Raw genomic sequence first — 13,414 nt, forward strand, 5'->3', positions numbered from 1 at the left:
AAAGAAGAGGGCATGTATTTATGGTGAGAGGGGTAAGTTTGAAGAAAATGCTAGGGGCAAGATTTTTATTTTTAAAAACGGTGTAATGAGTGCCTAGGATGTGATGCACGGGATGGTGGTAGATGTAAATATAGTAGAGGCATCTGGATAGGCACATGAATGTGCAGGGAATGGATGCATATTGACACTGTGTCAGCAGAAGTCATTAGGTGTCATTAGCTTTAATATTTTGGCACAACATTATAGGCTGAAGGGCTGTATTATTCTATGTGATACAGAATGGAAACAGGTCCTTTGGCCAACCTGGTCCATGCTGATCAAGGTTCCCATCTAATCTAGTCCCATTTCTGAACATTTCCTGTCAGTGTACCTGTGCGAGTGTCTTTTAAATGGAATTCTACCTGCATCTGGAAGCTCGTTCCACACCCCCACCACCGTCTGGATGAAGAATGTGCTCTCAGGTTCCTTTTAGATCTTTTACCTCTCACTATTTTGTGTGCCCTTGAGTTTTTGGTCAGTTTGGACTTGATAGGCAAAAGGGCGTGTTCCCTTACACTACACCCACACTCTGAGCTGGACTGGAGGGTCCTCCCATTGATCTCAGGTTTATGAAGTGTCTGATGCCACACCTGGAATTTGCTCCTGATTGGTCAGTGACCTTACCTTGCCCAGGTAATTGCCTTCTCCTCCTTCCAGTCCTGTGGCAGGACGCGGTCAGCCTGAGAGTTGATCTGGATGCGATAAGCCCGTGGGTGCTGCCACTTGTTCTGCTGTGTAGGGTTGTAGAAGACCAGATACCTGGGCAGCGGTTTGCGGAAAGCGAAGGCAGCTGACCGCTCACGTGCCCTCTGTACCCGGTCCAGTCGAGACTGCACAATGTGGTCCCCTGTCCTCCAAGGGTTGCTGATGTTCTCCAGCTTGACCTCCAATGTTTCAAAGCTGTTGTGGGTTCCTGTGGACCACAAGACCATAAGACATAGAAGCAGAATTAGGCCATTCAACTCAGAGTCTATTCTGCCATTTCATCATTTATTATCCCTCTCATTCTCCTGCCTTATTTCCATAAGCTTTGACACCTTAATAATCAAGAACCTAGCAAGCTCAGCTTTAAATATATCCAATAACTTGGCCCCCATAGCCATCTGTGGCAATGAATTCCACAGATTCACCATCTGGTGAAAGAAATTCCTCCTCTGTTCCAAGGGGACGTCCTTGTATTTTGAGGCTGTGGCCTCTGGTCCTCTGCTCTTCCCACTATAGGGAACATCCTCTCCACATACATTCTCAGTTTTAAACGATATTCTAGTCCTCTCAAAATGAATGCTAAGACAGCATTTGCCTTCCTCACCACTGACTCAACCTATAAGTTAACCTTTAGGGGATCTTGCACAAGGACTCCCAAGACCCTTTGCATCTCTGGTATCTAAATTTTCTCCCTTAGTCTACCCCTTTATTCCTTCTACCAAAGTGTACAGTATGACCATACACTTCCCTACAATGTACTTCATCTGCTACTTCTTTGCCTATTGTCATAATCTGTCTCAGTCCTTCCCTAGACTCCTTGCTTCTGCAACATTACCTGCCTCTCCATCTATCTATGTATCATCTGCAAATCTGGCCACAAAGTCATCAATTTTGTCGTCCAAACTATTGACATATAATGTGAAAAGAAGCAGTCCCAATACTGACCCCTGTGGAACCTCACTAGTCACTGGCATCAAACTAGAAAAAGCCCCCTTTATTCATAATCTCTGTCTCCTGCCAGTTAGCCAGTCTTCTATCCATTCCTGTAATACCATGGGCTCTATCTTGTTAAGCTTACTTACGTGCAGCACCTTGTCAAAAGCCTTCTGAAAATCCAAGTAAACAACATCCACTGACTCTCCTTTGTCTACCTTGCCTGTCTGTTCCTCAAAGAATTTACAGATTTGTTCGGTAAAATTTGTCCTTAAGAAAACCCTGCCTTCAGGTGCCTCCAAGAATCCCGAAACCACATCCATAATAATGAACTCCAGTGTTTTTCCAAACACTGAAGTTAGGCTAACTGGGTTAGAATTTCAATTCTTCTGCCTCAATCCTTAAAGAGTCAAGTGACATTTGCAATTTTCCAGTTTTCCAGAACTATTCCAGTATCTAGTAATTGTTGAAATATCATTATTAATGCCTCCACAATCTTTTCAGTTACCTCTTTCAGAACCCTGGGGTGCAGACCATATGGTCCAGGTGACTTATCTAACTTCAGAATTTTCAGATTTCCCACACCTTCTCCTTAATAATAGCAGCTACACTCACTTATATCCCGTGACACTCTAAGTTCTGGCACGCTGCTGATGTCTTCCACTGTAGAAGACTGATGGAAAAATACTGATTAATTTCATCCACCGTTTCCTTGACCCACATTTCTCTCTCTCTAGCATCTTTTTCCAGTGGTCCGATCTCCATTCATGCCTCTTTTACTCTTATACTGTACATCTGAAAGAAAGCTTCTGGTGTCCTCTTTTATATTATTGGCTAGCCTATATAATCATATAACATATAACCATTACAGCACAGAAACAGGCCATCTCGGCCCTTCTAGTCCATGCTGAACTCTTACTCTCACCTAGTCCTACCGACCTGCACTCAGCCCATAACCCTCCATTCCTTTCCTGTCCGTATATCTATCCAATTTAACTTTAAACGACAACATCGAACCTGCCTCAACCACTTCTGCTGGAAGCTCATTCCACACAGCTACCACTCTTTGAGTAAAGAAGTTCCCCCTCATGTTACTCCTAAACTTTTGCCCTTTAACTCTCAACTCATGTCCTCTTGTTTGAATCTCCCCCACCCTCAATGGAAAAAGCCTATCCACATCAACTCTATCTATCCCCCTCATAATTTTAAATACCTCTATCAAGTCCCCCCTCAACCTTCTACGCTGCAAAGAATAAAGACCCAACTTGTTCAACCTTTCTCTGTAATTTAGGAGATTAAACCCAGGTAACATTCTAGTAAATCTTCTCTGTACACTCTCAATTTTGTTGACATCTTTCCTATAACTCGGTGACGAGAACTGTACACAATACTCCAAATTTGGCCTTACCAATGCCTTGTACAATTTCAACATTACATCCCCACTCCTCTACTCAATGCTCTGATTTATAAAGGCCAGCATACTGAAAGCTTTCTTCACCACCCTATCCACATGAGATTCCACCTTCAGTGAACTATGCACCATTATTCCCAGATCCCTCTGTTCTACAGCATTCTTCAATGCCCTACCATTTACCATGTATGTCCTATTTTGATTAGTCCTACCAAAATGTAGCACCTCACATTTATCAGCATTAAACTCCATCTGCCATCTTTCAGCCCACTCTTTTAACTGGCCTAAATCTCTCTGCAAGCTTTGAAAACCTACTTCATTATCCACAACCCCACCTATTTTAGTATCATCTGCATACTTACCAATCCAATTTACTACCCCATCATCCAGATCATTAATATATATGACAAATAACATTGGACCCAGTACAGATCCCTGAGGCACACTGCTACACACCGTCCTCCAATCTGACACACAGGTATCCACCACTACTCTCTGGCATCTCCCATCCATCCACTGCTGAATCCATTTTACTACTTCAATATTAATACCTAACGATTGAACCTTCCTAACTAACCTTCTGTGTGGAACCTTGTCAAAGGCCTTACTGAAGTCCATATAGACGACATCCACCGCTTTACCCTTGTCAACTTTCCTAGTAACCTCTTCAAAAAATTCAATAAGATTTGTCAAACATGACCTTCCACGCACAAATCCATGTTGACTGTTCCTAATCAGACCTTGTCTATCCAGATAATTATACATACCATCTCTAAGAATACTTTCCATCAACTTTACCCGCCACTGACATCAAACTCACAGGCTGATAATTGCTAGGTTTACTCTTAGAACCCTTTTTAAACAATGGAACAATATGAGCAATATGCCAATCCTCCGGCACCATCCCTGTTTCTAATGACATTTGAAATATTTCTGTCAGAGCCCCTGCTATTTCTACACTAACCTCCCTCAAGGGCCTAGGGAATATCCTGTCAGAACCTGGAGACTTATCCACATTTATATTCCTTAAAAGCGCCAGTACTTCCTCTTCTTTAATCATCATAGTTTCCATAATTACCCAACTTGTTTCCCTTGCCTTACACAATTCAATATCCTTCTCCTTAGTGAATACTGAAGAAAAGAAATTGTTCAAAATCTCCCCCATCTCTTTTGGCTCCGCACATAGCCGTCCACTGTGATTCTCTAAGGGACCAATTTTATCCCTCACTATCCTTTTGCTATTAATATAACTGTAGAAACCCTTTGGATTTATTTTCACCTTACTTGCCAAAGCAACCTCATATCTTCTTTTAGCTTTTCTAATTCCTTAAGATTCTTTTTACATTCTTTATATTCCTTGAGCACCTCATTTACTCCAAGCTGCCTATATTTATTGTAGATCGCTCTCTTTTTCCGAACCAAGTTTCCAATATCCCTTGAAAACCATGGCTGTCTCAAACTTTTAACCTTTCCTTTCAACCTAACAGGAACATAAAGATTCTGTACCCTCAAAATTTCACCTTTAAATGACCTCCATTTCTCTGTTACATCCTTCCCATAAAACAAATTGTCCCAATCCACTCCTTCTAAATCCTTTCGCATCTCCTCGAAGTTAGCCTTTCTCCAATCAAAAATCTCAACCCTGGGTCCAGTCCCATCCTTCTGCATAATTATATTGAAACTAATGGCATTGTGATCACTGGACCCGAAGTGCTCCCCAACACGCACCTCTGTCACCTGACCTAACTCATTCCCTAACAGGAGGTCCAACACTGCCTCTTCTCTAGTTGGTACCTCTATGTATTGCTGCTAAGAACCATCTTGCACACATTTTACAAACTCCAAACCATCCAGCCCTTTTACAGAATGGGTTTCCCAGTCTATGTGTGGAAAATTAAAATCTCTCACAATCACAGCCTTGTGCTTACTACAATTATCTGTTATCTCCTTACAAATTTGCTCCTCCAATTCTCGCTCCCCATTAGGTGGTCTATAATACACCCCTATAAATGTTACTACACCTTTCCCATTCCTCAATTCCACCCAAATAGCCTCCCTAGACAAGTCCTCTAATCTATCCTGCCAAAGCACCGCTGTAATATTTTCTCTGACAAGCAATGCAACACCTCCCCTCTTGCCCTTCTGATTCTATCACACCTGAAGCAACAAAATCCAGGAATATTTAGTTGCCAATCACACCCCTCCTGCAACCATGTTTCACTAATAGCTACATCATCATATTTCCAGGTATCAATCCATGCTCTAAGCTCATTCACCTTTCTTACAATGGTCCTAGCATTAAAATAGATGCATTTAAGAAACTCTCCACCTCTTACTCTCTGTTTATCCCTAATGGTGCAAACAACTTTGTTATCTTTTTCTTCCTTCTCCCCTACATCTTCGGTCTGAGGGCTCCCGTTCTCTATCCGCTGCCTATCCTCCCTCTACACTGTCTACTAGCTTTCTCTATTTGTGAACTAACCTCCTCTCCCCTAGTCTCTTCAATTTGATTCCCACCCCCAACCATTCTAGTTTAAAGTCTCCCCAGTAGCCTTTGCAAATCTCCCCGCCAGGATATTGGTTCCCCAAGGATTCAAGTGTAACCCATCCTTTTTGTACAGGTCACACCTGCGCCAAAAGAGGTCCCAATGATCCAGAAACTTGAATCCCTATCCCCTACTCCAGTCCCTCAGCCACGCATTTATCCTCCACCTCATTCCATTCCTCACTGTCGCGTGGCACAGGCAGTAATCCCAGGATTACTACCTTTGCGTTCCTTCTTCTCAACTCCCTTCCTAACTCCCTATATTCTCCTTTCAGGACCTCTTCCCTTTTCCTACCTATGTAATTGGTAACTATATGTACCACAACCTCTGGCTCCTCACCCTCCCACTTCAGGATATCTTGGACGCGATCAGAAACTTCCTGGACCCTGGCACCAGGGAGGCAAACTACCATCCGGGTCTCCTGACTGCATCCACAGAATTGCCTATCTGACCTCCTAACTATCGAGTCCCCTATTACTACTGCCGTCCTCTTCCTTTCCCTACCCTTCTGAGCTACAGGGCCGGACTCTGTGCCAGAGGCACGGCCGCTGTTGCTTCCCCCAGGTAAAATATCCTCCCCAACAGTACTCAAACAGGAGTACTTATTGTCAAGGGGCATAGCCACTGGGGTACTCTCTAGTACCTGACTCTTCCCCTTCCCCCTCCTAACCATGACCCACTTGTCTGCCTCCGGTGACCACCTACCTGTAACTCCTCTCTATCAACTCCTCACTCTCCCTGACCAGACGAAGGTCATCGAGCTGCAGCTCCAGCTCCCTAACGCGGCCCCGTAGGTGCTGGAGCTCGGATCGCCTGGCGCAGATGTGAACATCTGGGAGGCTAGGAGATTCCAGGACCTCCCACATCTGACACTGAGAACAACAAGCTGCCCTCACACTCATATTTCCCCCTTTCCTCAAATAACGGAAAATTGAAGAAAACAGCCTACCTTTATATTTCATCTTTTCTCTCATTATGGTTTTTTTAGTTGCCTTCTGTTAGTTTTTAAAAGCCTCCCAAATCCTCCAACTTCCACCAATTTTTGCCATATTATATGTCTGCATTTTTTCTTCTGTGCTGTTGTTGACTTCCCTTGTCAGCTACAGTTGCCTTATCCTACTCTTAAAATATTTCTTCATCTTTGAGATGTATCTATCCTGCACCTTCTGAATTGCTCCTGCAAGCTTCAGCCACTGCTGTTCTGCGGTCATCCCTGCACGTGCCCCGTTCCAATCAACTTTGGGCAGCTCCTCATGCCTCTGTAATTCCCTTTACTCCACTGGAAAACTGATACATCTTACTTTATCTTGACCCTCTCAAACTGCAGGATGAAATTGATAATATTTTGATGACTATCTCCTAAGGGTTTATTTACCTTAGGCTCTCTAATCAGATCTTGTTCAATACACAACACCCAATCCAGAATTGCCTTTTCCTGACTGGGCTCAACCACAAGCTCCTCCAAAAAGCCATCTTGTAGCTATTCTACAAATTCCCTCTCTAGGGATCCAGCATCACCCTGATTTTCCAAATTTAACTGGGCTTCTGGGAGGATCTGGGACCCAGCGCATGCCAAGGAAGTGGGAATCTAGATCACCAGGGTTGTGAGGGGCTCCCCAAAACAAATACAGCCCCCCCAAATGCTCATCAAATCCCATAAAATGCCTTAAACCTCCAACAGCCTGCAAAAAGGATAATAAGGTCCCAATGAGTGAGCAGGGTGGCAGGGGCTGTGCCAAGTGACTGTCACACTGCCAGAGTGGTGGGACTGAGGGAGAGTCACACTGTTGGAAGGGTGTACTGAGGGAGTCACACTGTGGGAGTGGTGTACTGAGGGAGAGTCACACTGTGGGAGTGGTGTACTGAGGGAGAGTCACACTGTTGGAAGGGTGTACTGAGGGAGAGTCACACTGTTGGAGGGGTGTACTGAGGGAGTGTCACACTGTTGGATGGGTGGGACTGAGGGAGAGTCACACTGTTGGAGTGGTGGTACTGAGGGAGAGTCACACTGTGGGAGTGGTGTACTGAGGGAGAGTCACACTGTTGGAAGGGTGTAACTGAGGGAGAGTCACACTGTTGGAGTGGTGGTACTGAGGGAGAGTCACACTGTGGGAGTGGTGGTACTGAGGGAGAGTCACACTGTGGGAGCGGTGTACTGAGGGAGAGTCACACTGTTGGAAGGGTGTACTGAGGGAGAGTCACACTGTTGGAGGGGTGTAATGAGGGAGTGTCACACTGTTGGAGGGGTGGGACTGAGGGAGAGTCACACTGGTGGTACTGAGGGAGAGTCACACTGTGGGAGTGGTGTACTGAAGGAGAGTCACACTGTTGGAAGGGTGTACTGAGGGAGAGTCACACTGTTGGAAGGGTGTACTGAGGGAGAGTCACACTGTTGGAGGGGTGTACTGAGGGAGTGTCACACTGTTGGATGGGTGGGACTGAGGGAGAGTCACACTGTTGGAGTGGTGGTACTGAGGGAGAGTCACACTGTGGGAGTGGTGTACTGAGGGAGAGTCACACTGTGGGAGTGGTGTACTGAGGGAGAGTCACACTGTTGGAAGGGTGTAACTGAGGGAGAGTCACACTGTTGGAGTGGTGGTACTGGGGAGAGTCACACTGTGGGAGTGGTGTACTGAGGGAGAGTCACACTGTGGGAGTGGTGTACTGAGGGAGAGTCACACTGTTGGAGGGGTGTACTGAGGAAGTGTCACACTGTTGGAGGGGTGGGACTGAGGGAGTGTCACACTGTTGGAGTGGTGGTACTGAGGGAGAGTCACACTGTGGGAGTGGTGTACTGAGGGAGAGTCACACTGTTGGAAGGGTGTAACTGAGGGAGAGTCACACTGTTGGAGTGGTGGTACTGAGGGAGAGTCACACTGTGGGAGTGGTGGTACTGAGGGAGAGTCACACTGTGGGAGTGGTGTACTGAGGGAGAGTCACACTGTTGGAAGGGTGTACTGAGGGAGAGTCACACTGTTGGAGGGGTGTAATGAGGGAGTGTCACACTGTTGGAGGGGTGGGACTGAGGGAGAGTCACACTGGTGGTACTGAGGGAGAGTCACACTGTGGGAGTGGTGTACTGAGGGAGAGTCACACTGTTGGAAGGGTGTACTGAGGGAGAGTCACACTGTTGGAAGGGTGTACTGAGGGAGTGTCACACTGTTGGAGGGGTGTAACTGAGGGAGAGTCACACTGTTGGGTGTACTGAGGGAGCGTCAGACTGTTGGGGTGGTACTGAGGGAGAATCACACTGTTAGGGCGGTACTGAGGGAGAGTCACACTGTTGGAAGGGTGTACTGAGGGAGAGTCACACTGTTGGAGGGGTGTAATGAGGGAGTGTCACACTGTTGGAGGGGTGGGACTGAGGGAGAGTCACACTGGTGGTACTGAGGGAGAGTCACACTGTGGGAGTGGTGTACTGAGGGAGAGTCACACTGTTGAAGGGGTGTAACTGAGGGAGAGTCACACTGTTGGAGGGACGGTACTGAGGGAGAGTCACTGTTGGAGGTGTGTACTGAGGGAGTGTCACAGTGTTGGAGTGGTGTACTGAGGGAGAGTCACACTGTTGGAGGGACGGTACTGAGGGAGTGTCACAGTGTTGGATGGGCGGTACTGAGGGAGAGTCACACTGTTGGAGTGGTGTACTGAGGGAGCGTCACACTGTTGGGGCGGTACTGAGGGAGAGTCACACTGTTGGAAGTGTGTACTGAGGGAGAGTCACACTGTTGGAGGGGTGTAACTGAGAGAGAGTCACACTGTTGGAGTGGTGGTACTGAGGGAGAGTCACACTGTTGGAAGGACGGTACTGAGGGAGAGTCACACTGTTGGAGGGGTGTACTGAGGGAGTGTCACAGTGTTGGAGTGGTGTACTGAGGGAGAGTCACACTGTTGGATGGGCGGTACTGAGGGAGGGTCACACTGTTGGAGTGTTGGTACTGAGGGAGGGTCACACTGTTGGAGTGGTGTACTGAGGGAGAGTCACAGTGTTGGAGTGTTGGTACTGAGGGAGTGTCACAGTGTTGGAGTGGTGTACTGAGGGAGGGTCACACTGTTGGAGTGTTGGTACTGAGGGAGTGTCACAGTGTTGGAGTGGTGTACTGAGGGAGAGTCACACTGTTGGATGGGCGGTACTGAGGGAGGGTCACACTGTTGGAGTGTTGGTACTGAGGGAGGGTCACACTGTTGGAGTGGTGTACTGAGGGAGAGTCACAGTGTTGGATGGGCGGTATTTGGAAATTGTTGCATCCACTCCTGGATCAGTGAACTGCTGGGCTCGTCCTCATGGTGTGTGGGGTATCGATAGACAATCACCGGTCACGGGTGCTGGGACAGGCTCCCTCCCAGGGGAGGTGTCTCTCACCAGCTCGTCCCCACTGACTCAGTTCCAGTTCCAAGTACCAGTACAGTTCCTGGAGCCAGTGCGATTGAGCAGAAACCACAGTGCACAGGGCTCACGGACCAGTGGGCTCTGGGCTGGAGGAGGGGTAAACTCAGGAAGTGAACTGTATGGAGAATGTGTAGGGTTGGGGGCTTAGGGGCAGTTGAGGCATTATTGGTGTGGGGATTGTTCGGGAGTGCTGCGGCAGAGACATCTCAGACAGGGAGGACTGGGCCTGAGTTGAATGGTGTGGGGAAGGGCATATATGGGGCAGGAAAGTGTTTGTGGGTGAGAGATGTGTGGGAAGGTGTCTTTGGAGGACAAAGTGTATGGGGGTGAGTGATGAGGGATGTGCTGGTGCCCACCCACCTGCCACATCCAGGTCCACTCTGTAGTGTATCAGGTGGGTGTGCAGGTTGCCCAGCAGATTCTGCTGGACCCTGTTGCCATAGTTGAGCCCCTCAGGAGTGAAGAAGGAAGAGTGGATGTAGCCCGTGGCGTGGACCTTGACCTCCAGCACCCCGTTCTGGTGGAAGATGAAGTCCCAGATATAGTCGTAGTTGAAGACAGTGGACGTGGTTCTCAGCAGCAGTACCTGACCCTCCACTCCAGCGTAGAAGTTGTAGCCTCCGTTATAATTATTGTTGAAATGCCTGCGGAGGGGGATCCCAGTGGGAAACTCGAATATGCACAGGGCGTTCCTGTAGCGTACAGGTTGGTCACTGTCGAAGAAGTGGTAGGTGTCCATGTAGGTGGCGAACTCCGGGCAGTCGATGCCCTTTGCCAGTTCGTATCCCATCACCCCCATTCCCCAGCCTGCATCCATGTACTTGGTCTGCATGGTGGCAGGGCTGTGGCCGGAGTAGAAGGCAACAGCTTCCTGTGGGCTGATCTCATAGGCGATGGGCTCACCATTGAACTGGATTTCGAAGAGCTGGATGCCCGTGGATGAACGGACTCGGAAGGCAAAGCTCCAGCCTCCGTAAAGGACCGAGTTCCCCTTCACCCAGTACCTCTGGCCATGTGGCTGCCAGGCCTGGGGCCCACGGGTACTGGTTTCGGTTTGAAAGTGTCCGCGAGGACGGTAGGAGGAGAAGAGGTTCTCCTTGTGGAGTTCAGGCAGTTTGACCGTAGCCACCAGTCCTCTGTTGTACTTCTCCACCAATTGTTCCATGCTGTCAAAGTACTGGCCATTGTACCAGACCTTCTCCACGGCCCAGAGCCTGGGGTCAGTACTCTTGTGGTTGAGCAGGATCTCCAAGCCAATCGGATGGATGAAGAAAGCGTCCACATCTCGCTGGATAATGAACCAGGACTTTCTGTCCCCTGACCTCTCCCCTCTGGGGGCCACGTCGGTAAAGGTCAGGCAGAGGTCAGTGCAGTTGTGGAACCAGGCGCCGCTGATCTCCCTCAGCAGTGGGGTGGCCACCTTGGTAACCTGGGCCAGCTTCCTGTACAGGAGCTCGTGCTCGACCGATGTGGTGGGTCGGGACGAGAACTTGATGGAGCTGCTGCCTTTTGGCCTGGCAGGGTGGTGATACCGGGGCAGAGGCAGTGGGCCCACCACGTACTCAGTGACTCTGGGGACTGGCTCGGCACCAAAGAAGACCACCACCCTGGCCTCGCGTTTTGGGGGACAGATGTATCCCTGCAGGAAATGGAGCACCTGCTGCTTTTTGGGGGGCTGCAGCTCGATGAGGAAGATGTAGTTTTTCCTGAGCGTCAGTGTTCTGGCAGATGAGAGGTTGAGATGCTTATGAGATAGCAGATAGTTCCTCACTGCCCGTATCTCGGTGACACTGAGGTCAGCGAACACAGAGGCACGGCGATAGTACTGGAGGGAGTGTGGAGGTGAGCTGGCTTCGCCCCACAGTGCCAGGCCCAGGGAGAGCCACAGCAGTATCACTGTGCCCAACATCGCCCCTCAGCTGGTACTGAAGATCACTTGTTACTCGTCTTCTCACAGCAGAGGCTGCAGGGGGAAGGCAACAAGTTAGTACGCCATTTTATTTTATAGGGGGAGGGGGTAAGGTCTACACAGGAGAGCATTGTACATTTCAGAATTTCTCTTCATCCCCGAGTCCATACCAACAATTACCTTACCCACCCACTCCCGCCATTCTCCACACATTCCCATCACCTCCACCCAGATTTCATTCCTCACCCACACGGAGTATGATTTACAGCGGTTACCCACTGACCTGCACTGCATCCAGTGAAAGGAAAGCAGAACATCCAGGAGAAGTCCATGTGGACACTGGGAGATTGTGCAAACTTGCACAGGGCAGTGCCAGAGTTTGGGATCAAGCCCAGATTTTTCTGTCCTCTGGCATGGTAAATATCGCCACTGGTTTCTGGAGTCAGAGTCGTATGGAACTGTAATGGATCATTCAGTCTACTGAGTTTATGCTGACATTATTGCTTATTGGTACTAATCCCACTTACCTGCATTAATTGGAATTAGAATTGGGTTATTATTCTCACATGGACTGAGCTACAAGGCAATGCTTAGTTTGCAGACTTGGTGCGGGGTGTGGTGGTGGTGGGGGAGTCATTAAACTGGAAAGCATGCAGAAAATGTTCATGAGGATATTACCAGGCTTGAAGAGCAGGAGTTCAAGGAGAACCAAGACTCCTGCATTCTCATCCAAATTGTTAAGGTGAATGACAAACAATAGCGATTCAGTATTGAGGGCTGTGGCATACGACTGGTCGTAGATTTCCAATGTGAAAAGCAACCCCACCCTCCCCATGTACCAACACAAATACTTCATAAATTTTGCATTTGCACCCGCCCTTACCATTGTCTGGCAGCTCATTCCAGGTACTGACTACACTCTGTGTAAAGAAATTACCATCGCAGGTCACTTTTAAATCTCTGTGCTGTTGTAAATGTTCTCTAGTTTTCAACTCCCGAGCCCTGGGGAGAAGACAATGACCATCCACTTTATCCATATCCCTCATGGTTTTATAAATTTTCATGAGGTTACCTCTCTTTCTACACTTCAAGGAATAAAGCTCCAGCGTGGCCGACCTCTCTGTATAACTCAGGCCTTCTGGTCCAAGCCTCATCCTTGTAAATAGACACTCTCCAGCTTGACAATGTCTTTCCTGTAATAGGGTGACCAAAACTGGACACTATACCCCCAGTGTGGTTTCTCTAATGATTTAGACAGCTGCAACATAACGTTGCTACTCTGAAATAGCAGACCTGGATAGATTTTAATGGTTTAAGACCATAAGATTTTGGAGCAGAAGTCGGCTATTCAGCCCATCGAGCCTGCTCCACCATTCAGTTATGGGCTGATCCAATCCCCTGCCTTCTCCCCATGCCCTTTGATGCTCTGGCTAATCAATCACCACTCGTATCTCTGCCTAAAATACACCCAAAGACGTGGTCTC

The 13,414-nt window shown here is 48.0% G+C and overlaps 1 protein-coding gene across 1 annotated transcript in view; it reads right to left on the reverse strand.

The window, feature by feature from the left end:
- Positions 1 to 13,414, reverse strand: part of LOC134353257 (amiloride-sensitive amine oxidase [copper-containing]-like) — a 29,743-nt gene that overhangs the window by 3,541 nt on the left and 12,788 nt on the right. Inside the window, exons 2-3 of the mRNA XM_063061291.1 lie at positions 10,382 to 11,984; positions 664 to 952 (exon numbers count right to left, since the gene is read on the reverse strand). Of these exons, the coding sequence (XP_062917361.1) occupies positions 664 to 952; positions 10,382 to 11,930 (1,838 nt within the window). The 5' untranslated portion in view covers positions 11,931 to 11,984. The remainder of the gene's footprint in view (positions 1 to 663; positions 953 to 10,381; positions 11,985 to 13,414) is intronic.

Source organism: Mobula hypostoma, chromosome 1 (assembly GCF_963921235.1).
Source record: "Mobula hypostoma chromosome 1, sMobHyp1.1, whole genome shotgun sequence".
Taxonomy (NCBI): domain Eukaryota; kingdom Metazoa; phylum Chordata; class Chondrichthyes; order Myliobatiformes; family Myliobatidae; genus Mobula; species Mobula hypostoma.